Raw genomic sequence first — 26,759 nt, 5'->3', positions numbered from 1 at the left:
AGTAGTTCAAATAATGCATTCTGTTACCTTAGTACACAGTGTGAGAAAAGGATAAATGTACCACAAGTCAGCATCTCTGAGTGTCCACAGAGGCTGCTTCCCCTATCTTTAGTGCTGATTGCACATATTGAGGTCTTCCAAAGCACTATCACTGCCTAATTACATTTAAACCTTGTTCTACAAACATAATGATTTCCTTTAAGCATGTGCAGTGCAGTATTAAGGCAGAGAGTCTTTAACACAGAGAAGAGTGTGCTGCTGATCATAAAGGAAAACTCACTGCATTGAAAATGAGGTTGTCATCCACTTACAAAATGAAACCAAGGCAACTCTGGTATCCAAATAAGAATCAAAATTTACTGAAAGACAAAAATAAGTACAAACTATGTTCTGTCTCATCCTTTTGGCATGCGTGGTACAGGCACTGTTTACACAGATATAAGAATTCACTGGTCCATGCATTCTGCCTCCAGCTGGAATAGTAAACGTGATTGACAATGCATGCTCACCTCTTACAACAATTATACTTCACACGCAAACTACTCCATACATACACTGCAGGCACTTCTTGTACAGTTCAAAGTCAGGAAGCTGTAAAATGGGCATGCCATAGAAAATATATTTCTGGAAATAACACGTCAAAATTTCTCTCTAAAAATATACAATAAATATTTACATAAACACTTGGCATGCATAAGTGAATCTGTAATCACTACTGGTGCGCTAAACAAGTGGGACAGGTTAATCTCAATCATACCGATAACATACATGGCGCATTACAATATAATCAGTGGTATAGGAACCAATGGACAGTCTGTATTTCTAAGAATCAGATACACTGATAAATCAGTGGAGGACTGTGGGGTTGAGGAGGGTGGTTTTATTAAACGATCTTCAATTTCCATCTAAGACTGAAAGTGCATTAGGGGAGGAAAAAAAAAAATCTCATTTTGGGAATTTAAGTTTCCATGCCAATAAAGAACAGCAGTTTCACCAACCATTAACCTTACATAATCATATAAATCAAATCCATCAAGAGACTATTTTCTCAAACAAGCATTTGTCTAGATTTCAGTAGGGCACTAAAGTGGGATATGACTGAACACCCCTATGCATACACTTTAAGTGCTTTTGACTGTCAACAGAAGCATACATGTATGAGTACACTTGATAAAGTAACCAACCCCACCATTCCTTAATGACTGTTTTAAGCTCCACTAAACCCAAATTCAGGTTAAGTTGGGCCCATAGCTCATCATGAATAAAGAGCATTTCATTTATTAAATTTGGGTAAAATTAAGTAGCTTGAAGATAAAGCTAAATAATAAGTAAAACCAGTAAAACAGCCAAAGAATGATTCATTGTGTCGATTAATTATGTCAACTTGACCTGAGTACAGGTATACAAAGTAGCATCATTAAAAACTGAGTTCTACAGCAATTGTTCAGTCCTTTTTGGTTTACCACCGCTGCACTGTGTTGTCCCAGCACCCTTTAGAATAATGCACCTTGAGGACAGAGATTTTACAGGCAGCATGATACAAGGAGCCATTACAACAGCCATTCAGAGGAGCCAGTGAAGCAAGGCATGCATGGCAATATATATTAGCATCACCTTGTAGCCTATCATTCAAAGAGGATCTTACTAATTATGACTAAATGGGAAAAAAAGAACACCACATCCTAGCGCAGCAGCTGAGCACAGTGTCTCATAGTGGAGAGCAGATGGGAGTTGAATGGGCCCTCTGTGAAGAGGCTTCCAGAGATGGCCGCAGCACTTCCTTCAGGATGAGCGGAGAGACTCGAGCAGCCCCTCTCAAGCAGACAGTGGCTTTCACTGACTGAGGGAGGAGTTCCGTTCGCATCCATTAGCAGATACTTGTACGGGGAGGGAGATGCAGTTGTTGAGATCCCGAAGCCCAAAATGTCAAGGCTGTGAGGCAGGCTGAGGAGGACTGTGACCTGGCTGAAGAAGAGAGAAGGTGAGGTAAAAAGGAGTACAATTTTCACTCAGAGCCAACCCAATGCAAGCTGGCTCTCAGAAAAGCAAAACAGGAGAGCAAAATACTCCATTTGCTGGCATTCCTGTGTAAAATGCTCAACGTCAAATTTAAGTTAATGTCCTGTTAAAAGAGATAAGTACAATAAGCACAACAACTTTATAATAAACAATCACTGTAGCAGAAGAGAAAGAATGGATGTCTGTTATAATTTTAATATCAAGACATTTCATCAAATCCAGATTTCACATAAATGAATTCAAACAAATAAAATGCCTTAGTGTTTTTTACTTGTAAAATTGATATTTCTAATTTACATCACAATGATTTTGGGTCGATACTATACTGTATGTTCTATAAAAAAAACCAACCATGGGATACATGTCCATTTAGTCAGCAGTTTCAACAAGAAAAACTGCTGCAAAAATCATCTGAATAATTTGTTCTCCAGGTACAGATGGCAATACCTTTGGCTAATTCAAACTGTAGCCACATTGAAAAAAACGGCTATAGATATGACGCAACAGCACTGATTTTCAGGTTAATGTAAATCACAGCTTTCCAATGACATGGGGTACTATTGTCTTTACTCTTACATGGAAAGTGAGGTTTGGGGCTGGGGGGAGGTAGGGACTGCATACGTTTTTAGGACTCCAGCAGCACATGCCAGCGACAGACTTGCTGGCCGCGTGACTCCTTCATGTCCTGCCAGTGGAGCTGCTCCTCCTCGCCGCTGCTGTTCTGGCCCATGGAGATCCAGCCCACCATCTCCTTGCGCTTCATGCTGCGCCGGTTGTAGATGGAGATCATGAGGGTGACGTCGCTCAGCTGGAAGAGGGCCACCTGGAAGACGAAGGTCTCCTTGTAGACCGGGTTGGGCTGCCCCCGCCGGATGGACGTCTTGCAGCGGGAGATTTCCTGCCCCATGGAGTTCAGCAGTGTCAGCTTGCCATAGGTGTCTGCCAGGGAGACGGAGAGGGAGCGGAGGCTGTCTGTTAGGCCACATGTCACCAGCGGGTTATCTAAAAGGCTGTCTGGCTGCATCCACTGCGTGGACTGTGAGTGATCAGCTTCTACAGAGATGGAAGCACTTAGTCCAGGTGGGTCTGTTTGGATGGACCTATTTTATCAGGTCATCTTGTCTTATGAGGAATTAAGAGCTTTTGCTCATATACCCACAGCATTTGTATACCTGTCCATTTGTCGATGGACAGCAGATACTAGGCTTAATGTGAAACATGAGAAAAATGGTGGTATCCAATTGCTAGTCATTTTCTGCACAGGTGGATTTGTTGTAAATTCTGAGGAAAATTAATTCTGGGTAGAAAGTACTGTGGTCTGCACTTCTGGTTATGAGATTACTAAGATTTCTTTGAAGTTAGAATTGCGGTAGTTTGAATCAGAGGCCATCTGTATCTTGTAAATATGGTCTGTGTGTGTATGTGTGTGTGTGAATGCATGCGTGTGTGTGTGTGTGTGAGTGTGTGCATATACTCCAGGCTCACCAGGTGGCCTGTTAATGGCCAGGTTGCGGAAGTGGCTGCCCTTGATGAGCTCCACAGAGAGCCGCCCTGTGGTGGCGTTGTAGGACAGACCGACGAGCAGCTCAGGGACCCCTCCGTGGGACAGGGACTGAGTGGACGAGGCACTGTCACTCTGAGAGATGGCAGACAGGCTGAGCTGGGAGTCTGCACTCTGGGTCAGAGAAATACACACCGTCAGTTTTGTCTCAGCAAAATACCATACTGTATCTGCTACTGTATCTCCCCTTGTTAATTCTATCTATGCTTGACTGAATGCACCTGCTATGCAACCTGTTGTACATGCCTGTGCTTTATTGTCCCCGCGGGGAATTCCTGAGCCTGTCTGTGCGGTGTTGCTCCTACCTGTGAGATACATACAGTACCAGTGAAAAGTTCAGACACAACTTTCTTTTTTATTTTTACTATTTTCTATATTTTAGAATAATAGATAAAACATCAAAAATATTAAATAACTCAAATGCAATTATGCAGTGACCAAAAAGTGTTAAACAAATCAAAACTGTCTTATATTTTAGATTCTTCAATGTAGCCAAAAAATATTTTTAAAGAACAATTTTTTTGGAAAGAAATTTATACATTGACATCAACTCCACTAGTTATATGTGTCTAAGAAACAAGCATTTAAGCATAAGTCTTTCGATCAAAATGTCTCTGAATGCATGGTTCCCATCAGCTTAATCAAGTGTGTCCAAACTTTTGACTGGTACTGTACCTTGTGGGTTTTGACTGATTGTACCTGCCTGTGAGTTACTCTAATTGCCTGTGAGTTAATCCTATACAGTGATTTATAATGGGTATAATGAAGTTCCTGAAGGACAACATTAGCAGTAGAAGCTGAGGGGTTTCACCTTCATGTTGCTGCGGGGCTCCAGCACCAGCGTGGCCTCCATCTCTCCGTCCAGGCTGAGGCCGCGGAGGTGGAAGAGCGCCTCGCCCATCATGCGCTCCCGGGACATTTTGCCCACGGCGTAGAGGCGGAAGCGCAGGGCGGAGCCGCCCAGCTCGGAGGGGTCCAGGCGGGAGAAGCGGAAGGTCTCGCTGAAGCGGGGCGCCGAGCCGCGCTGGACGCCGGTCTTGTGGCGCTGCTTCTTGCCCGGCAGCAGGACCACGTGCACCTGCCAGGAGTCCATGCCGCTGCGCTCTTTGTCAGGGATGTTGCGCGCCGTCACCACCGTCACCAGCAGCTTCTGCGCCTCCGCCTTGTAGTCCAGGATGATGATGAGGTCGCCGCACTTGGAGATCGGGACGTGGGCGCTGGGAGGCTGGGATAGAGCCTCCCCTGTGGCCTGCTCCTGTGGGGAACGCACACACACACACACACACACACATAATAATTAATACATTATTATGGTTGTTTTCACCACAACCCTACAGAGTGACAGTGATGTAAAAAATAGGCATCATATTATTGATTAACCTAACTATACCCCCGATCAAAAATGATTACTTTTTCCATCATCAAAAACTAGCAAAACATAAACACTGTATACACAGATATGTTTTATTCGCCATCTACAGTACCTATCTTGGGGAAGTTTTTACATAGCTCTCACTTCAGGTATCACAATGAATGCAACTAATGCATTGCTTATTAGCTACAAATGAACACATTCTTTGAAAATTATATGAAGTTCCAAACATATAAATACCTGCAAAGCATATGTTGCTCTGTGAAGCCTTAATACAGTGGTAGTATTAACACTTTACAAATGCAATTGCAATTCTAATGTTAAATCAGGTTACAATTTATCAAGGTTATGAATAACAGGTGATTGGATATACTGTATATATAATACATAGGATCAAAAAAAATTAGTTGACTAATTTCTTGTTTTTGTTTTTTGTTTTTTTTTGATTAATCGGATCTGTTTTCCAATGAGTTACATGTTTTCAGGTGCACTTCAACATTCTGAAAACCTTACTGGAGGCCTTAAAACATCAAAAGAGTGCATTCTGTATGGCCACTATTACCACAGTGTCCTGTACAACCATAAATGGTGGACATGCTGAGGCAGTCCAAGTAGCCACTGAGGTAGTAGGAGCTTTTCATGTGGGTGTGCTCAAAGCTTTCAAAGTGACATGTGAGCGCAGGAACACAAGAGTGTCCTCGTCCCCGCTTTGTGTATATTGTGTATAGATATCCGTTTTCATAAAAACAAAGTCCTTGCAGAAGCTATGCAACTCATCCATGCCTGTGTAAAACCTGAGATGAAAAGCAAAAGATTACGTAAACTGTATGGAATAAAAAAAACTGAAGGACACAGCCTTGTACATGTCACTATATGCTTTCAGACGAAGCACGAGAAAGAAAAAGGAGGCAGTGGAAGCAGTCAAAAGGAGGCCGAATGGTCCGTTCCTGATCGACTGTCAGAGCTGTATTCAGGGTGGGTATCAGCAGGCTGCCCACACATGCAATGCGAAGGCCAGAGCACGCAGGCCTGCAGGTCTCACGCCAGATAACTCCTGACAACGCAGATCACAGTCACTGCGCCCTGGGCATTACCTGCTGTTCGTAGGCAACAATTTCCCCTCGCACAGTCCCATGGAAGATGCATCACGCTGCACTATTAAATATCCAGCTGCAATAAATGTCTAACCATTCGCTGCCCAGCACAGTCAGCGGTTTGTCCCGTGGGGAGAAGCAGTAATGTGTTGAACATCTCTCGCTATAAAAAAACAGCCCCAACAAAACAAATGAATAATGCCAGTAACTGGCAGCAGAGCCGGGGCTGCGCGCTGAGAGTGTGGGATGTTTAAACGCACAGCTTGGACGACCTGTCATTCGGCGTCTGAGTAACAGTGCCACACACACACACGCGCGCGCGCGCATGCACTCACGCACACACACAGGCTGTTGTGAGAAGGTGCCCGCGCCGGGGGCGGCGTTTTTTTTTTCCAGAACCAGGACGTCCTGGGGGACTGCCACGTGTGAGCACACGCTCGCCCACGCCTCTCACCCGCTCCCACTGAGCTGATAACCGAGCGCGACACATTAACACAGAATGTGTCCATTAGCAATGCTCAGCGGCGCTCGGGATCATCATGTGATGTTTTGATATTCTTAATTCCCCATAAATATTTATGATGGCTGGCTCTTACATGAGCTTGTGGGCAGAGCTATGGACTGGCGATGCAAATTAGGGCAGCAGCCAGAAATGACTGAGCAATGCCCAAAACTAGCTTGAGAGCAAAGTACTAATACACAACTCGATACATAGCCATAGCCTGCTTTAAAACATGGTCCAACACATTTACATGACATTATTGGCATTTAGCAGACACTCTTATCCACAGCGACTTAAAATATAGCTGGATATTTGCTGAGACAATTCTGGGTTAAGTACCTTGCCCAAAGGGTACAGCAATGCCCTAGCAGGGATTCAAACTGGCAACCTTTCGGTTACAAGCCCTGCTCCTTACCACTATGCTACACTTTACTGCCAAGTGCTGTCAAGGGTCTTTAAGCCTGCCCCTGGCTGCAGTACCTCCGGGCTCCAGGTGGAGGAGCTGTCCGTGGCGTCATTGTTGTCGTAGCCTTGGTTGTCCACAGCGGTCTCCATCTCCAGGCTGCCCTCTGTGGCCTGCCTGCTCAGGCTGGGGGCCAGGCTCCCCTCCGTTCCCGCAGAGGCCTTGCGCCCGCCGGGCTCCATCCCGTCCGCCGTGTCCTGGGACCCCAGGGAGCCACGCTCATCGTCCCCGTACGTCAGAGGGTCCTGGTAACTCAGCCTGCTGAGCCCGTCCACATCTACAGGAGCAGCGACACCACGTAACACCGCGGACTGCCCCTCACTCACCCACACAGCAAGCAATGTCCCCGACACACAACGGTCACACATGCTACAATAAAATATACATAACACCATGTACTTCCACTAAAAGACACTTCAAAGGCGATAAATAGTTCAATGAGAATATACAAACTCTGAACTTGCTCACACAAAGACACACAGCAAATAATTTCTTCATTCAAAAAGGTCCTTCGAGCCACTGTCTAGCTAACATGAATAGTGCTGACCTACTTTTAACTTATTTTCTCTGAGAGGATGTATTGTATATGTGTAATCCTTTGATCCTTTGACGACTTGATTTCCCTAACATAACATAAGGAAATCTTATCTTAGCTGTAATTACTTCACCTGGTAATGCAGAATTACACTAACTGCATAAAGCATTATTATATATGCCCAGATTTCAACTGTACTGAGGAAAGCACTGAGATCAAGCATGTTCTCATTATACCATGTTCAATATAAACATAGTATTTCAAACATCACACCTAATTACCCATCAGACTTCAAGTATTTAACCCCCTTCCTCACACAAGTGATGGGGTGACCTTTTAGTCTACCTGGATCATGGCCTTCTAAAAACAGATACCTATTCTCGAGTGCTATTTTGGACCTTGGTGAAGTGTGGGTTTGCATGCTGTTTGGTCTGCGGATCGCGGTGTGCTTGGTGATGACAGGGCCCTGACAGGGAGCGGGCGTGAATGGCAGTGGGAGAAGGGGTGAGATCTGGCAGCTAAGGCAGTGTGAACTCTGCATGCTCCGACGTGGACAGCGGAGCACGCCCCCCAGCAGGGTGAGATCTGGCACTGTGGCACAGCTAGTGCAGGGCTGTCGCTGAGGGAGAAGGATGCTCACCCAGCCCCGGCGTTGACACCTTCTCCGTTCGTCTTCTCCCAGAGAGCGGTTCCCCTCTGCACCTCCCTCTCTCTCAGTCTCTCTGTCTCTCTCTCTTTCTCTCTCTCGGTCTCTCTCCCTCTCTCTCTCTTCCCCTCTCTCTCTCTCTCTCTCCCTCTCTCTTCCTCTCTCTTTCCCCGCCTCTCCCCGCTGGTACCTTCGCAGTCCGAGGGCTCCGTGCTGCCCTCCTCCTGGTCGGACAGCAGGCGCGTGAACTTGTGGCGCCGCCCGGGCACCGCCTGCGGCCCGCTCTCGGCCGCCGCCGAGCGGAAGCTCTGGGAGCGGGACACGGAGATCTCAAACTGCTTGATGATCTCGTCCTCGCTGTCCGACGACGTGGACTGATTCTCGTCGTCCCCGTAGCTGTTCACTGTGCACGGACACAGGGAGGAGACAGGGAGTTCACAGGGGGGAGGCGAGCCCGAAAGGAGAGGGGGAGAGAGGGACGAGAGGCGACAGGCAGCGGGAGGGAGAGAAATAGGGCGAGATGGAGACGGGAAGCTAGGTTATTCTGTAGGGAGAACAAGGGATATGCAAGGCGGAGGGAATACAGGTATGAAAGAAGTGTCCTATGAGACAAAGAGAGTGAAAAGGAGTGAAACAGAATGTAAGAATGTACTAAATGGGAGAAGAGAAGATGTATATCCTTGAGGAGATTCCAGTATCTACAAATCCCCAACCTGCTTACTCTTTAAAGAGAAGAAAAAAATCACGAGGTGAAGACCTATGCAAAGATGAGAACATACAAGGCCGAAGGAGGCTCCTTTGAAAGATGTGTCCATACATTGTGAGTCTCCCCTCATGTTTGCTGTAGTTTTTCTCCTGTTATTATCGTAAGTTGCTTTTTCTGGGTAATGACGTTATTATACCATTAACAGACAACAGCTCGCACAGTTACGTAATCTGACAAAGTGCTAAATATTATACCACTTTAATGGATAATTATGCCCCCACCCATGTATCTCCCAATGTACAAAATGTCCTTCTTTACCCATATCCATATGGGAGAGACAACGGCTGGAGTGTCGCCATGGAAACCCTTTAGTGCAGCCCAGCTCTGCTGTGTGGGCGCTGAAGATGACTGACTTCCTGTCACCCTCCTCTCTCATATTCTGCAAGCCTCCAGGGCTCCACTGAGCGAGCATGCTAGCGCCTGTTTTCGAACATCAGCACAGAGCTGAATGCCGCGTAAACAAGCTTTGATTTCCACAACGCAGCAAAATTAGTGTTTGTGAGGTAAGCCTGACTGATGCGCCCAGACAACCTGATCGTACTGCAAATTCATTTCCTAATAAAAATTTCCAGGAGCTGAAAATTTGTAGCTGCCTATGTTACAAATTAAATACTGTGTGAACTAGTGGAGACCAGAGCACTCATGGACTAGAGGATGTGGAAGGTTCATTGGCAACTAGCAAACAAGCTGTTATATGTTCTTATTTCCGTTACTTGTAGCTGCAATGTATTTAATATATCATGCCATATTTACTTTATAAGTAGCTCTGGATAAGACTAGCTGCCAAACAAAAGATAAGTCAATAATATTGAATAATATGGGGTTGACGCTATTCAGTTAAGTTTCGATTCCTGTCCATCCCTTGTACCTTGTAATGCATTGCAGATAAACTGCAGGTTTTTTGAGGTGATCTTTCTTGTCAAATTCAAAACTCAAACCCTTGTGTTCCACTCCCCAACACAGTGGCTTACATGTTCGGATAAATGTTGCATCGGACTGCTTCCAAAATCTTCCAGGTGATGTCGCGCTGCTTGGTGGACAGTGGGATCACTGCTGTATGTTTTCTTTTCTGTCCTCAGACCCTGGTGTATACAGTACACATGATGGGGCTGCTGAAATAAACTTTATGTCTCCAATACCCTCTCTGTATCCATGCAACAAAAACAGATGGGACATAAAGTGGCCACCATTGGAGAGTCCATTTAGACAGCCCTTACTGAAGCTGCTTCTAAAAGCACACCCACTCAAGACTAATGCTTCCACTGTGAAGAGTCCCAGACAATAACGTCCCGAAAGGGCCCACTTCTGCTGCCTCTGTTCCCATGGCAAAGCCTGGGCAAGTGGCAGCCCATTATTCCAGCAGTGCTTCTGCACATTTTCTCCGGATGGACAAGGCCCTACAGCACGGTTCTCAGCATAAAGGTCAGAGAGGGAGAAATGGCCACTCCAGAAAGGATCGATACTGGATCAAGGCCAGAGCTTGTTTGGAAACATCAAGCAATGTACCAGAGTACAACTGAGAGCCGTATAAACATATCGACATGCAGTACAAATAAAAGTGAATAGATTTTGTGTATGTGCGTGCGCGTGTGTGTGTGTGTGTGTGTGTGTGTGTGTGTGTGCGTGTGTGTGTGTGTGTGTCTGTGTGTGCGTGTGTGTGTGGGTGTGTGTGTGTGGGTGTGTGTGTGTGTGTGTGTGTGTGGGTGTGTGTGTGTGTGACTGGCATTTTGTCTGTGTGCTTCAGTACGTTCAGAAAGGCAAAAGAGTGGCAAAAGTGGATACTTCCCCCTCTTTGAGTGAATGTGGCACTGGACCATTTCAAAAGGCTTTATGTTTTTCCTCACTCAGACTCAGGCTCATTCTGTCACACACACAACAGTGTTTCTCTCTCTATTGAGCTGCCAGGGTCATGTTCAATAATATCTGAATAATATCTGAAATTCTGCAAAATTTCCATGAACATTGTGTGCTATGCTATGCTGTGCTGTAATCGTGATAAAAATTATTATCACAGTCCCCTGCTATGGTAAATCAATAGATTTACAGCATGCAGTAGCCGATCTTCTCATCTCCTCCTGATACTGGAACCTCATGACCAGTGTGTGCCCATGTATTGACTCAGAGAATATCATTCCACCACCCCTTTTTATACATTAATATTGTGTCCAGATCACAGCATCTTCATGGTAGACCTAACAGCATGCAAACACACTAGCGTTGTCTCAACACCTCATTGCAATTACATCAGAGCCGTTGAAGAATTACAGTGTGACATTAACGAAAATGTTGACAGCCTGCTTTCACAGGAAACACGTCACCTGTGATGTCACTTGTCACACGTGGCAGACGCTAAAAAGCGGTTGCGTTTGCTGTAGCGGATCACTCTGACCTGACAGTATGCGCAGAGGATGTGAGGGGCATGTCTGTCATTACTGCCGCATCAGATCCAAGCGGCGAGGACAAGCCTGCGGGGAAGAGCTCTTACCAGTGCGATGAGAGGGCAGTGCACTCGTTCTGCCCTCCTCTAGGCTGAGGAACTGGCTCTCCAGGTCCTCGTTCTCCTCGGGGATGGTGGAGAGGCGCTCGGTTATCTGCTCGTCCGTCAGGCCCAGGTGGGCCAGCCGGGCGCGGATGGCCTCCAGCCTCTCCCGGGCATCCATGGAGGACACGTCCAAGCCGGCCACGCCCACTGCAGAGCTCCCACTCCATGCCGGACCCGTCTGGGGGGTGGGGTCTGATAAACGGTCACTGTCCACCGGGGACCCCTGACCATCTGCGGGCTCGAGCTTGTGCGGACCACCGTTCGCCTGGCCCAGCTGGAGGAAGGTGTTGGATATGGCCTCGGAGACGTGGGAGAGCCAGGAGCTGAACGAGGAGGTGCTGCCCTCTGTCTCCGGAGGAGACGACATCACTGCACACCTCCAGACAGGCGGGGCCTGAGGCTGGCGCAGTGGGATATGACTGCACAATCCCCTCCTCCAATAGTAACAGAGGAATCCCTCAACACACCAGTCAAACAGCCTGTACACCCAGGACATAATACAACATGTTTACTCAAGGAACCAGACAAAAACACATTCTCCCAACATGGAAAATGTGTAGTTTACCAAGAGCACATATTAAATATTTGCTAGAGTCTTACTATCCATTGAAAGTGTAATTGTGATTGCAATAAGTATGATTTTTAACTGAGAATTAATAGTATGACACTGGCACTGATGACCACAGAATGACGAGGCTGTTCACAGGAGCCCAGAGATTGTTCCTTATTGTCATAACGTGCCTTGCAGATAAGCAGATAAGTTATGATAATCTGTCACTTCCTTCCCTGGCACGTTCCCATGAAAGGATTTCCCTGTATAGGTTTTTGTTCTTCTTGATTAATACGTTCATGTTGATAAATTCACTGTGAGGGGCGGACACCACTTTCCTGGAATTTTCTGGAGCGGATACCACGAATGACAAACCCAGCCCATTTGATGAGACGCCTCTTGTTCTTGCTGCTGTTTGATGAATGTACAGACCTGGTAAGAGCAGGATGGTTCTTAAGTGTCCAGGCAAAAAAGAGCTGGTTAGCTCTGTACTCTTCCCCCAGATATGGATAGCTGTAGGCCTGCAGGCTTTCTGGCTCCCTTTGAACTACTGGAATCTCTCCGAGATAATCACCAATATTGATGCATGGCCAAAACACACTCACCTAGTCCCTAACCAACAGTGCTGCTTTGCAATAAACAATCTGACCAGAGTTCTATGACTTGTATTTTGTCTTAAATCCCTTGTTCAGTGAGGCCCTACGTATTTGCTACAGTTGAAGTCTTCAGCGTGTCTGTAAAGGGGATGCTCCTTGGGAATGGCCAAATGCTTGTCATGAGACAAGATGCTCTTTTCACAAAACAAGAGGCTGTGGGATCATTTACAGAGGCTCAGTACTGAGAAAAATACAACTTCAAGGAAATTTTCATCCCTTATTACCACCACAAACTCAAGATAATATCACACAAAGTCTAAGTTCCTACCCAATACAATAAAATCCATGTTCCTGTGGTAAAATGACTGCCTAGCTCTGTGGCCCTGAATACATTTTAACATTCGAATGGTCAACAGGCTAGTATTAGGAAACAGATTTTAGGATCAACAGGAAATCAAACTACAGCAAACATGACGAGTGAGAGTTTTAGTGTAGAAGGTATAGGGCAAATCAAATCTCAGGCAAATCAGACACATACAATCCCAATAGCAGGTGGGATTTCATCATTCAAGCATTATTGTGCTGTTGATTGACAGTATAATTAAATCCAAACCCCAGCTCGGAAATGTAATGTAGCATAAACAGTAGTATGGTGTTATGGAATTGGGCTTTTAACCTAAAGGCTACAGGTTCACTTACAAGAAAGGGCATGGGTGCTGTACCCAGAAAGGTACTTAACTTGTAATCAGCCAACTGTACTGTATAAACTGATAACACATAAAAATATAAGGTGTGCAAGTCTGCTAGGCAAATAAATATAGCAAAAATGAACTAGTGGGAAATGACAGGAGGGTAAGCGCAAAATCAATTGCAAACTCTCTGATGCACTCTTGCTTAGACCCCTTCACCCCATCCTCTGGGCCTAACTGCTCACCCAGGCCCTGGTGGATCCCCGCCTTGTCCCGGGAGCGCTTCTTCCTGCTGTACTGCTCCAGGCAGGGCAGGCCCCCCACGCGGGAGAAACACAGCTTCTTGTTGATGAAGAGGAAGAGCACAGCCAGCACCACCACAAAGACGCCCACCGCCGACAGGAAGCCGATGGCCTCAGGGGTGACTGTGAGAGAGAGGGACATGTTGACATGTTGATCAGACCACACACACAGTCTGAACAACATACACACATATATACACACACACACACACACACACAATGGGTAGCACTTCAAAGTTCTCAACCTGACAGGCCATGCCAGCCTCCATGACCTTCAGCCTGAACTCAGTGCAACTTGAGTCAAAGCACAACAACATATGCAAGAGACAGCTTTTAGCTGTTGCCTTTAAACAGGACTGAATCATTGCGCAGTAATAGATCAGATTAATAAAGTATCTTTCTATAGGTTTCCACACAGTGTCCACACACTACATATACTGAAGGAAACCACATGAAATGAAACCAAGACACCATATGATCCTTAGAGAGATAGTATGGTCAATATGCCGTAAACATTTGATCATGCACTGAAGGAGATCGACTTCAAATGTTAATCCCTAAGATTTCCCTCATCTCATAGGAGTGATTGTTGAGCTGGAATACGTGTTCAAGCCCCCAAGTCCTCTCTAAAAGATCTGAAGCGGATTTTCACAAGAGAAACAGGACCCATTCCGAAAAGCGCCCTCAATGGCCAGTTGTGCTGTCTTTGCACATCAGAAGAGGGCTGTGACCTTTGCCATTACTGCTTTGGCGTTCACATCGTAGCGCAGACATGAAAGCCTTCTGCAGGTAACCTTCAAGTACAACTATGACATCTCTGATGCAGGAGGTGTCTGTGAACGCAGACGTGTTTGGAAGGGGCTCTGTATGTGTGTGAAAGATAGATCAGTCATTTCAGCGCAAGTTAAAAAACCAGCTCGCCTACTCGTCTTCCCACGGCTCAATCCTGTCCTTCAGTCCCTTTTGAATTTGCACTGTCATATCAGCCTAATCTACCACAGTAAAAGAAAAAAAAAAAACAGTCACAGCTTTTATTTCTTTTGTGATCTTTCTCTCAGTATAATTCCACGCTCTGTGGCTCCACTGCAGGGAGTACAATAGGCCAAGACCTATCTCTACAACCTGCTGTTCAGCATGCACACTCTGTGTGTGTGAGCGTGTGTGTGTCTGTGTATGTGTGTGTGTGTGTGAGAGAGAGAGAGAGAGAGAGAGAAAGAAAGAGCAAGAGAAAGAAAGAGAACAGGAACATCATGCTTGTTAGGCATATGAGCACTTGCAGGTACTCAGAGGATCCTCTTACGCAAAGATCCATCTTATTGGTTTGTGGCCACACAAAGTAGGCAAACCACCTCCCCTGTCAACACACAAACGCGCACACACACACTCACACACACACACACACACACACACACACACACACACCAAGCAGAGCTAATCAATGCCACACAGATGGAGGGGCAACAGAGGAGAAAACAATATTGTCATTTCAGAGACCCCTCAGCAATGCAATCTGCTCCGGCACAAAGAGTCAGAGAGGCCTCCTAACTTACACGTCTGTTGACATGGCAGCTCTATACAGGACCCAGGTGAACAACAAGGAGACGAACCAAAAGCATTCACTCACAATATTATCTGAATAATAAAAAAACAATGCCACAAAAATATTCTCGAATATTCTTCAATATCCTAGTTACAGACTATCTGGAGCATGAGGTAACAGAACATAATGATGAAAACTTCATGAACAGACTCATTTGCAACTCCAGCTCAGCAAATAAACAAGATGAGTGGGAATTCATATCAAATAAAGCCTGTTTTCAGAGCGATTGATATTGCTTTAGTAATAAAAAATCAAGCAATGCAATAGCATCAAGCATTTCAGCACATAAAACTGGAATTATTCTGGGGGCAGATCTGCTCATCATTTCCTCTGTACAATAAAGAGGCTCACCGGTTCACAACAAATTAGATCATTAGTCAAAGTAATGGCACTGAACTGGAGCTTAATGGGTGTCAGAGACAGGGTCTCCTATGCACAACTGTGAAAACATCAAGAGGCAAAGGTATCAAAGAATGGATCAGGAGGAATTAAAAGCCAACATCAAAGACTAATCTGCTCTTTTTGCTGAGTTCAGATCAAAGCTGGGAAAAGGACACTATCTCCACAGTGTCTCCACACTCATGGTTCAACATTCATGATCTGATACACACACGTACGCACACACAAACACACACACACACACACACACATACACACACACACACACACACAACACAACACAACACACAAACATCCTACATACCAACACATTCCACTGTGCTCCAACACAGTGGCGATGATGTCATTTCAAGGACTTCTTCAGCACAGATACAACAATACAGGGTAGCATTATGTACCGTGGTACCAGATGAAGATAAGTAATCCAACACAATCCACGTGCTTCTGTGGGACCCTAACCTGGCCTGTGGCAGGCAGCAGCCACGTAAAAAGGAGATGGGAAAGCAAGAAAAGAGAAGGGAGTGAGGTGGAGCTGTGCTGTAGCATGGTGTTTGTTCTGCTGTGAGTAGTGTGCCATTGCAGCAGGTGTGGTTTGAGATACAGGTGTGTGTGAAGAGGGCAGAGCACAGTTGCGGTCAGCCCACGGTTCAGAAAAACCCGTAGCATGACTAAGGATGTTGGCGTTCGGTCAACAAACCACCCTGTCGCTTTTGCCCTTCCCACCCGTGGTTATTTCTCCCATAATTCAGCAGGAGCCGGAAAGACTGAAGGAGTGACTGGAGCTCAAACAGACAGCCGAGCCAAGCCAGCCTGAGCGAGTTTCACCTGATACGCGACTGCCATGATCCTACTGCGTGTTACGAGATGGCTGCTGGACAGTGTGACGTGGGATGCGGATCCTTCAGGTGATGAGCAAACACAGGTGTGGCCGCAGCGCAGACGGCACCACAGAGAGGTGAAAGGGAGAGAGATCGAGGGTCCTTCCGATCCCTGGTTGAGATCACCTTCCCAGCCCCCACGTCACGCACGTTGTTTTCACAGCACAGCGGAGGAGGAACTCCGTTCACCTTTAGCGCCGCGGAACGGCCAGTTTCCCTGGAAACCGCCCAGTCTTCCGCGGGCCATACGTCTGAGGCCTCACCCACAGACGGAACAAAAAAAAAGACTCCATGTTGCCATGGCACTGATGGCCTTGTTTGATTGGGCGGGATCACGAGGGCTTTCTGGTGTTGGAGTGCACATCTGAGAATGGACCTCCTTGTATACAGGGTTCACTGATCTTGCACTGAGACTGGAAGACTAAGTTACAGACGTGCGGACCTCATCAAGGCTTACCCTGCAAATGAGTACCACACAATCTTGTAACATGTGGTTCCCCAGAGCTGCTCATTACAGTCTGCACATCCTCCACACACCACTCGCAAGCAATCAAGGTCACAATGCACACTAACTGGACTGAGATTGATGTGCATTCCTGCTAATTCTAACAATAATAAATACAGTGTCATTAGGGTCTGTTTAAAACAGTGACAGCCAATTACCATCCACATATTAGAGGTGTTTATCTTCAGTCTGTCTTTTAAAGACCTGCCTTAGTGTCCTGAATCACACATTTGTGCCTCAGATGCTTCATTAAAGTTGAATTGCTCACAGACTGTGTTCATTAAAAACAGCAGTACATGGGCCTGATGAGAAAAGACTTGAGCACTCAGGAATCCACCTGATTACCAGGAGGTGCAGAGAACATACAGCCCTAGCAACAGCAGCAGGGTGTGAGGCAGAGAGAGTGAAAGGGTGGTGTGAGTGCCTGAATGTCAATGCATGTGTGTGTGTGTGTGTGTGTGTGTGTGTGTGTGTGTGCGTGTGAATATGAGTGTGTGTGCCTGCGTGTGTGTGTGTATATATATATGTATATATGTGTATTCATATGTGTGTGTACAAATACATGCGTGCATGTGTGTATGAAAATGTGCATGTGTGTGTATGTGTGTTCATTTATGTCTGTGTGTATGTTCGTGAGAGAGAGAGTGTGCGCATGTGTGCATATGCATGCGTGTGTATGTGTGTGTGAGAGAGAGAATGTATGTGTGTGTGTATGTGTTTATGTGTGTGAGAGAGAGAGTATGTGTGTGTGTGTGTTGGTAGTATTCTTCTCTTGTCCTCTTGCTGTACAGCCCTGATTGCAGACAGCCCCAGCAGGAAGAGACGGCATCGGGGTACTGAGCAGCTCCTCTCTGCAGCGACACCCCATCCACATACAGCACCCCTGCCAATACTCACCAACACAAACACCCTCAATAAAATATAACATGGTACATCTGTGATTATATATAATATATGTGATTATAAAGCATTATCCAGCTTAATTGGCACATTCATAATGAATCATAAAGCATTCTTATTGCTCTGTAATGTCTGACTTAAGCATTAGCATGTATTCATATTATTATTTTTTTAAGGCATAAATGGTATAAGGCACTGTCTTGCATTCATAGCAGAAATTAAGTGACCATGTACGATCACTCATAACTTCATTACTTGCATTACTTATTTGCTTAGCCTACACCCTTGACCCGAGCAATTTATATAACGTAAACATCACCAGGTGAATATTTCCTGAAGCAATGCAGGTGAAGTGCCTTGCTCAAGGCTACAACAACAGTGCCCCACCTTTGGGTGACTACATACTCCTTACCATTACAACCACACTGCTGCCCTGTCCTCATACGAACACCATTTCACTGTATGCGGTGTTAGACTGGACAGAATATAATGGAAAGGGAACTACCACCAGATGCAAAATATGGACATTTGAATTCTGGGACACCTGTTAAATGTAACAACTAAGAATGGCAAGGTAAGCCTATTACTTGTAGCTGCAACTTTTACATTTAAAGAGAACTTAAAACATTATGTTCTCCTCCTAGAGCATTATATGGCCTGTTATTACGTATTATATGTGTTAACATAAGCCATGAATATACAGTATATACAAATGTTTAAATTAAATATCAAATAGCAATATGAATGCCTTACAGTGCATTATGAAGGTGCTTTAAATTAAGCACTGCAGCCACATCTTGCTTTAAAATCACACATTCAAATAAAGTGTCGCCAAATAAAACCACTGAAAACTGAATTGTAAAAAACAGTAAAACAAAGTGACCATAACAGATGACAGAGAGTTAAACACCCTATTATCAAAGAGCCCAGTAACTGCTATATTAGAGTTAGAAAGGGTTCATGTCATAAATTTTGACAGTGCCCCCTGTTGGACAGACATTAACTTTCAAAATGACATGCATTTCCATTCAGATATATAAATGTTTTATCAACAATTAAATATAATCACTGTAAAAGATCCATATGGCATACGTATACACACACAGGGAGTCATATGATTAAAATCCATGATCTAACAATGAACACTAAATCTACATGTAATCAAGGAGAAGTCTCATACTTAGTAAAACTACAATATAGTATCACCACCTACTGGCCATTTCTGATAGCATTCTGAAAGTAACCCTGGCACAAGAAAAATCAAGCTTTCCATTAACAAAACAAACATTAGGTTCTGGTATGAACAACACTCTTTGTTAACTGTACTGATGCTTCCTACTGTTTCAATTACTATCAATTTAGGGTACAAAGACACAGCAAAGATAAACGGCTTAATGAAGGCTCACAGGTCTTGGCTGAGGTGTATAAAGTCGTCCCTGTGCCTTGTGGAGTTGGTTGGAGTGCCATAGGTCCACTCTCGCCCTCCGTGTCTCAGACACGGGCTCCTGGTCTGGGTCGGTGGAGTCGACTGGCCCTCTATTACAGCATGCCTTTCACCCCCTCCTCTATCTGCCGGGAACACAGTGCCCACTCTGTCGGGGAGCTTCCTGTCTCCCCAGGCACAACACCCTTCCTGATCTCACCCAAGACAAAACAAGGAGAGAGAAGGACCACAACAGCAGGCAGCTAGTCATGAGCAAGCCATTCCTCTGGCTTTTAAATTAAACAGCAACCTGTTTCACTTGGATTCTCTGGCTAATCTTCTTCCAACCAATTCCTGAAAACTCACAAATAAAAAAACCATACATATTCAACCAGTATTGCATTTAATGTGTGAACTCATAAAGTTCCTGTTAGTACACGTCAGTGTCTAGTGGGGGATACAGCACTCCATACACAGCTAAAGTTAATGCTGGTGACGGATATGTCTGTGTTCACAGCTGGGCAAATAACATGCACTAACTTGCACTTGTGCACACGTATATTTGCACCCCATGAAGAGCCACACAGACTGTGCCACAGAGAAACAGAAAGGAAATCAGATACAAGGGCCATTTCCCTGAGGGGAAATTGTGCTCTGTTGACCTGTCTTGTAAGGCATTGAAGCAACACCGCATAAGCATACGGAACTGATGGTGTTGCTGCCTGGTCAATGTGGCATGTGTGCTGACGTGACAAAGTGTGCTAAGCCCAAAGAAACAAGAGATACATGACAGTCAACCCACAGCCCTGTTCTCTAGATTTGGAATCAGCTTTACCATATCTCACTAATTTCCTGTCCAGCTGAATTCACACACTCTCTTGACAGCTTAAAATCTACAGACAGAGGAAATCATTAAGAAAAAATCTTTTTATCTAAATGATATATCCAGACCAACTGATTGCAGTAAGAGCAGTTCATTTTCTTTAGAATATTCTGCCAAAACGGAATGCTAATTGAGTACATCTGAGTTGCAGCAATTCTACAACATGGCAGCACGAAGAGGGCATTAGTGTGAACTCCATGTCACGGTGGGTGAATCTTCCCCACAAAAAAATGCTGTGTGACATAATGGTTTTATTGCCAAAACATAGCTTCTCCCCATTTTGAAATGGATTACTGTAACACTATCTATTAAAAATTGATGGGGCTTTTAGTGGAAAAATAATACTTTATCTTCCTTTATGGAGTAACAGAAGCTTCAATGCCAAATGATTCAGATCTGTTATTTGAAGGACTGTCTAATGGGCTACTCATTAACAAATGCACACGCCCTGTTTAAAGACAGCTATGCAGTGAAGAGGCAAGGTTATGCTGGTGCAGAGGAATTATAACCCTTCAATTAACATAAGAACAGCCCAAGCATACTGGAATGTTCTTTCCTTTGCATTGCATGGATGTTGGCCCAGTTACAGCATACAGCCAAAAATATGAGGTGACTTATAAACAGATCCTAGTGTCCTCATACTCAGCAATGTCCCCAATCTTGATCCATCACTGCATCTGCATCTACTATACTTGACTGTAGAAACACTATATACAGCCAATCACGGTGGGATGATATTGTGCGAGATCAAATGCCTTCTAATGATCTGCTGCCTGCATTGCTGACTATATTTCTGCAGTCTTGGAGGCATGTCCCAAGAGTATTTACAGAACAGTGCAACAAGAGAAACAGAGAAATTTAATTTCCTATGTTCTGGTCCCCAAGAGAAGTTATGTGTTATATGTGTTGAATGTACATTGGCCTATTTCTTTCAGCTGCCTTTAAAACATTTAAATGCTTTTGCCAGCTAAAAATGGAAGAGTATTTCACTATCTATGGATTAGCTTTATGCCTTGTGGCTTCTGCATTTTTAAATAATTAAACAGCAACAGAGATTTTTAGTTTCTGATTCTTCAAAATGGGAACTAAGCAATTCTCAGAGACTGCCACTCTTGAGATATCTCTTTTCACGTATCCTCAAAAGCTGCCAAGCGGAAAACTCTTTAGACAAATGAGCTGCATGTTGCTCCCTCCCGTCCTCAGCCACCAGGAGTCTGTGACACTGACACTGGCCTCAGGGCTGCAGAGGCATCGACTGGGTCATAGTAATAACAGGAAATTCCTCCACATCACCTCTCCCCCTGCCAAGAGCATGAATTATGCATGGCCCTGAATCTAGGCCATGCAGATCTGCAGAACCAGTGGTGGCCTCAACATCCGCCTCTGCCACCAGCCTAGACTCAAAATGCGCGGAGGAAACATACACCACAGCCTCCACTGTATCTGAGTTTCAGCATCTTTGGCAATGTCTCAAAAATTGCCTTCTGATATGTGAGCCTGGAGTCCAGACATGAGAAATGGGCACGAAAGACATTCAGATTTCCACAGCCAGAGGAGAATGAACTGAATATGGCAGAGCTGCCAGAATTCTCACCACAAAGACAATGTCTTTCCTGGGTCCACAGGAAAACTGCACTGACAATACTGCTGATTCACTTCTAGCTGCAGGGGAAAATTTAGGTCATTAGCCACATAACTGTCTAGTCAATTCCATCCATCCAGAGAGACCAGTCTATACCCAGTTTGAGCTCTTGTTAGTACCAAAACAAAAGAGAACACCAGAACATAATTTCAACTCCAAGACACACCTTATATCAGCAATCCAAATCAGCACTGCAATCTCTGAGACAGGTGTATTAATACATCCCTGGCAAAGGAGGAATATATTGCCTATATAGCAATGCTTTGCACATCTTTTCAAATGGCTTTCATTTCCAATAGATGATATTGTGAAAAGATGTACTGGAACACAATCACTACAATTTACAATGAAACAGAAGAACACGCTCATAATCTCAGATTCCTTAACTGTCAACAGACCTAACACCCTTAAAATGTAAGTTGTGATATTTACTAAATTGACTGAATGTGCAGTAACATGAAATATTGGACTGAATGGAAAGCATGTCATAATGCATAGCTGTGTTTTCAGTTGTATGCAGTGTACTACTAGATCAGCTCTCTGGGTTCTGTGTCCATGTCAATAGCTGGGTGTGGACAGGTCTTCTGGATGTGTGTGCCCCTCTGTCTGTGTGGGACCATGCCGAGGCATCCAGCTCCACCCTAATTGGCTCCCTGCACAAAAAGAGGACTGTTCAGGAAAAAACCCTGATACCTCACACTGTTATTTCTAATTTACCTAACCCCACTCTGACATCATAGAGCCCTTGACAATCACCTTGAAATACTTTTATTGCCCTTATGAACCTGTTCTAATCTGACACTATATTAGATGCCAGATTGAAGAACAGATTGCTTTGAGCCCCCTAACAAAAATGGCAACAGCTAACAGCATGGGTCTGTCAAATAATAAAAGAAACAGCTTGATGCAGGTTGACTTCATTTCCCCTTCAAAGGGACTGCTGAGAAAAAAAGACTGTCAGCATCTCCACCTATACTGTCATTGTGAGGGATGATGAGAGTATCTTTCATGCACAGTGAGCAGGAGTACACCCCACAGTGGGAAAGGGTCAGACAAGGAGCCCCTACAGCAGAGCCCTCTGCCTGCATCCCACAGTACTGCACATGGAGGCTGTCACTCAAATGGCCCCGCCCCCAGTGAGAAGCACAGCTTCACCTACACTGTAGTGCAGCTACACAACCTACCCATGTCACCTAATTATGACTCAGTTATTGCCCTATTTTGTTTTGCAAATCCAGATAGGAGACCTTGCAGGCAAATGCAAATTTTGAGAACTTGGTTCAATATGATGTTTTTTTTTCCTGATGGTAGACTTTATTTTCATTTAGATCTAATGTGGCCAGCTAAAGAAAACACAGGGATGAAATGAACTGAAAATCTCAGCACTGTACTTTGCAGTGAGGCTGAGGCATTGATTCACATTTACTCATTCATTCACGCTCATTCATAAGGCATTGCTATATAGGCCAAGTTGTGCATGGACTACTCGCTATGTTTTACCATTTCCTCAAGCGGTTTACAGTGAAACAAAGCAAGATAGTTGACACAAAGATTCCAGTGTTTCTAGTTGATCTCCATTTCTGTATCATGGCAACAGCAATGGACTGTTCTAGGGAGCTGCTCACCAAGCTCACGGGGGATTGGTTCAGGAGATTTGATACTACAGATGCATGGTTCTTTGTCATTTAAATATATGTTTAATCACATGTGAATATGTTTTCTTGAAATATTCACAGGTATTTTATATGAACCACAAGGCAAGAAACTTTTCATAGAGACTTAGAAAACACAGGCCTCAGGCAGCCTAAAGACTTGGCCAGCAGATGGTTCTTCAAACAGGAGACAACAGACAGAGCGCTATCCTTTTAGCTGGATTGAAACTGCATGCAGTGTGGTGTTGGACCCAGTAACTTTCAGAGCACTGCATTTGGCTCGGGTCAGCTATTTGTGAGCCACCAAGCAGTGGTGCAACAGATCTACTCATCAGCAGAAAGCACAGCGGTTATATTATTAGCAGACCTTACCACTCTGTCCAGCTTCCCATGAAGCCAACACTTACCCTCTGAGCAATCCCCAGCGGAAATTAGATGTTCCCTCTGGCCATCAAAGACAAACAGAGCGAGTGCTTATTCTTCAACACAATAGACTGCAATTCTGTTTGACAATGTCCTTTAATTGGCTCACCTCCATTTGACCATCATGATTCTTTACTGTCAACAGTCTGGGCCTTGTTAGCCATGTTAGCCAGGCCTTGTCAGCTGACTGACGACCAGTTAGGAGGAGATTGATAGAGTGCATCTCCAACCAACAGTGAAGCCATTTTACCCATACATTTTGTGTATCTTGTGCCATGTCTTAGCCTTGAGTACCCTAAAGGTTTCTGCTTCCAGTGCTGTATGGGAAAAAAAACTTTCTTGTGTCAGTATGAAATTTACCTTAAACTAAATGAACCAAACAAGACAGGTGTCTGCCTAAGGCCACCAAGCCTTGGAATTCAAGATGCAAGAAAGTCACTACAACTTCAGAAACTACAACTCTGGGTGTCATTATGGGGTGAGACATGGCAAACCAAGGTAACTACCTCAAAATTATTGGTGAAATACTAAGCATAATAACAGGTACACAAAAAAACTAATCATGTGCCAATGTTAGTGAATGTGTTATTCCAAGCACTGGAAAATTAGGAAAAGAAATATAATAACAGTGCACAGTACAATAACACATAAAATGATCTCTCTCATGCATTTATAATAACACAGTAAAATTATGCCTTGATAGAAATGACTGACTGAACGAACAAGGCTGCCACAACCAATAAACCTCAAACATTTCTTGAATGAGCATATCACAAATACTGGATAACTGCAAGGTGAAGAGGTAATGCCATCATCAGCCACTGTGCATTCTGCATTACTGTCCTGACTTCGTTTACGCCTGGCACACTTGTCATGTCTTGATGTGTCCTGAAGACTGTAATGCAAGTCAATCAGTATTGAAAAGGGGAAATCAATTTGACACTGCATTTCTTAACGTCCCAACATATAAACGTTACCATTAAGGCACAAATCGCTTTACAGCACTTACAACGAATTTATCCATATTGCCACGCTATCACAAAATTCATTCATAATTGGAAAAAGAGACAGAGACGAATGACAAATATAGCTAAATCATTCAAACGTATACTTGTTTCTGCAAGCTTGAGCAGTATCGAACATGTCAAACGTTTACTTGCCACTGCGTAACCATTCACCGCAACAAACATCGATTTTCCAGATGAAGACGATGTCTATGCGATGATCAGATTTTAAGGTTAAGATTGCTACAAACGACATTAGAATATAAGAATCACTCACTATCTGAAGCCATGGTCGGAGATCAGGTTTATCCACGCTTATTATTCGATTGCAGCATACAATGTTTGCGCTTTGCGCAATGATTGCATTCTCCTCGGATTACTGCTACATAGATAAAAGCTACCGATGGGATGCTGCTGAACCGACCAGCCGTTTTCCTCCGTCCTCCCACCTCCTAGGTACGGCAGCCGCAGTTACGGTTTGGGTTCCTCTTCCTGTCCCCCTCCTGCTTTTTCTATGGGTCCCACAGGCATCAAACGGTGACGTGCTCCACCCTCCCTCTTCCCAGTCTTTGCTGACCAGTCCGCGTTAGCTAGCCTTAGGTGCGGATTCAACAATCACACCGACCTAGCTCATTCAGGTGTTATCAATATTTCCTGCCCTTCACTCAAATACCGCCTCTGTCACTTACTTCACACTATTTTTTATCGGATTCCCATCGAAGACCAATTTTATTCGGAATTGGTCATTTAGAATTAGTCTAACAAGAATTACAGAAACATTCCACTGCGATACCATCAGAAACTTACCAAATGTTACATCATCATAAAGAAATCTGTCCAGCTGGAAGCAAGCAATAATAATGTCGGAAATCAGATGGAACGGCTTGGATGCGAGGCAGAAGTATCTCTTTGTTCTATTTTGCCCCCCGTTGGTTTCGAGTACCGTCACGACCGGTGATCAGAGCACCACGTACACCAATTGTCTCTTTGACATCTCGGGTGAGCCATGCATACCCTCATAATTTTTTTCGTCTCGCTGCTCACAGTATCAGAAGCTTACTTCTCAACTGCAGCGACGTGAACATGATCTTGTCTCAAGACCCATCGTTTAAAACACAAGACAGTGAAATTAACTTACACGTTAATTGTTACTAACTATTGGCTGCACATACAGTTGGAGACAAAGAATGAGGTAAGTTTTATTGACCTTTTGTGGGGCGGTGTCTAGTGCCTACTGCCTACTGCCTAGCCCTAATAAATGAGATTTAGACGGTTAATTTGCTGAAGCCTTGAGTGATGTCTGGATGTTAAAAACAAACTGATGGTATGCCTGCATGTTAGGTAACAAGAGTTACTGTTGAAATTTCAAGGGAAGTTAGCTTAGGTTTTAGTCAAAGGCTTCAAAAAATATGATGTCATTTAATACTTAAGCTAGTAAGTGTAATTAATAATTAATAAAATGTCCAATCATCTATCTACAGATCAATAAGGAACCGGACAGAATGCAATTAGAGAAGCAGGTGGTACGAAACAATGTGACAGGTTAGTATAAATGATAGCTCTAACGCTTGTGAGCACACTGTGGCCGTATGTTGTGATGACAACTGGTATCATTAGCCTGTTCCTCAGATGAGAAATACCTATCACTGACACACCAGCATGAGTTTGCACCACATCAGAAGACAACTGGCTTATTAAAAGAATCTATGCGTCATGACTTGATACTGCTGAGAAACACCCCTGCTGACCCCAAACCTATCAAAATCTATTACATTCCTCATTTTCAACATTGTATTTTTCCATAAGAAAATAA

The 26,759-nt window shown here is 44.4% G+C and overlaps 1 protein-coding gene across 3 annotated transcripts; it reads right to left on the bottom strand.

Annotated features, from left to right (window-relative positions):
• Positions 1 to 393: 393 nt before the first annotated feature.
• syt16 (synaptotagmin XVI) lies at positions 394 to 25,399 on the bottom strand. 3 transcript variants are annotated; one of them, XM_036542078.1, is made up of 8 exons: positions 25,224 to 25,399; positions 13,581 to 13,760; positions 8,383 to 8,595; positions 7,029 to 7,288; positions 4,392 to 4,835; positions 3,505 to 3,694; positions 2,641 to 2,958; positions 394 to 1,965 (listed from the first exon to the last, which is right to left on the bottom strand). In XM_036542078.1, the coding sequence occupies exons 1-7, from the start codon at positions 25,234 to 25,236 to the stop codon at positions 2,645 to 2,647; spliced, it is 1,614 nt and encodes a 537-aa protein (XP_036397971.1). In that variant the 5' UTR covers positions 25,237 to 25,399; the 3' UTR covers positions 394 to 1,965; positions 2,641 to 2,644. The 3 variants fall into 3 exon arrangements, with proteins under 3 accessions (XP_036397971.1, XP_036397969.1, XP_036397970.1); XM_036542076.1 differs by lacking the exon at positions 25,224 to 25,399 and adding an exon at positions 19,326 to 19,466; XM_036542077.1 differs by lacking the exon at positions 25,224 to 25,399 and adding an exon at positions 15,941 to 16,105.
• Between the last annotated feature and the right edge of the window lie 1,360 nt (positions 25,400 to 26,759).

Source organism: Megalops cyprinoides, chromosome 12 (genome assembly GCF_013368585.1).
Source record: "Megalops cyprinoides isolate fMegCyp1 chromosome 12, fMegCyp1.pri, whole genome shotgun sequence".
In the NCBI taxonomy this organism is placed as follows: Eukaryota; Metazoa; Chordata; class Actinopteri; order Elopiformes; family Megalopidae; genus Megalops; species Megalops cyprinoides.
This window is presented reverse-complemented; position numbering and strand designations above follow the sequence as displayed.

Excerpts from the sequence above, each read along its gene's own strand:
- syt16 (XM_036542076.1), bottom strand. The coding sequence starts at position 19,386 with ATGGCACTCCAACCAACTCCACAAGGCACAGGGACGACTTTATACACC. Across the intron at positions 13,761-19,325 it reads ATACACCTCAGCCAAGACCT|TCACCCCTGAGGCCATCGGC; the intron begins GTGAGCCTTCAT and ends TCTCTCTCACAG. Across the intron at positions 8,596-13,580 it reads GGGGATCCACCAGGGCCTGG|TGAACAGCTACGGGGACGAC; the intron begins GTGAGCAGTTAG and ends GTCCGTGCACAG.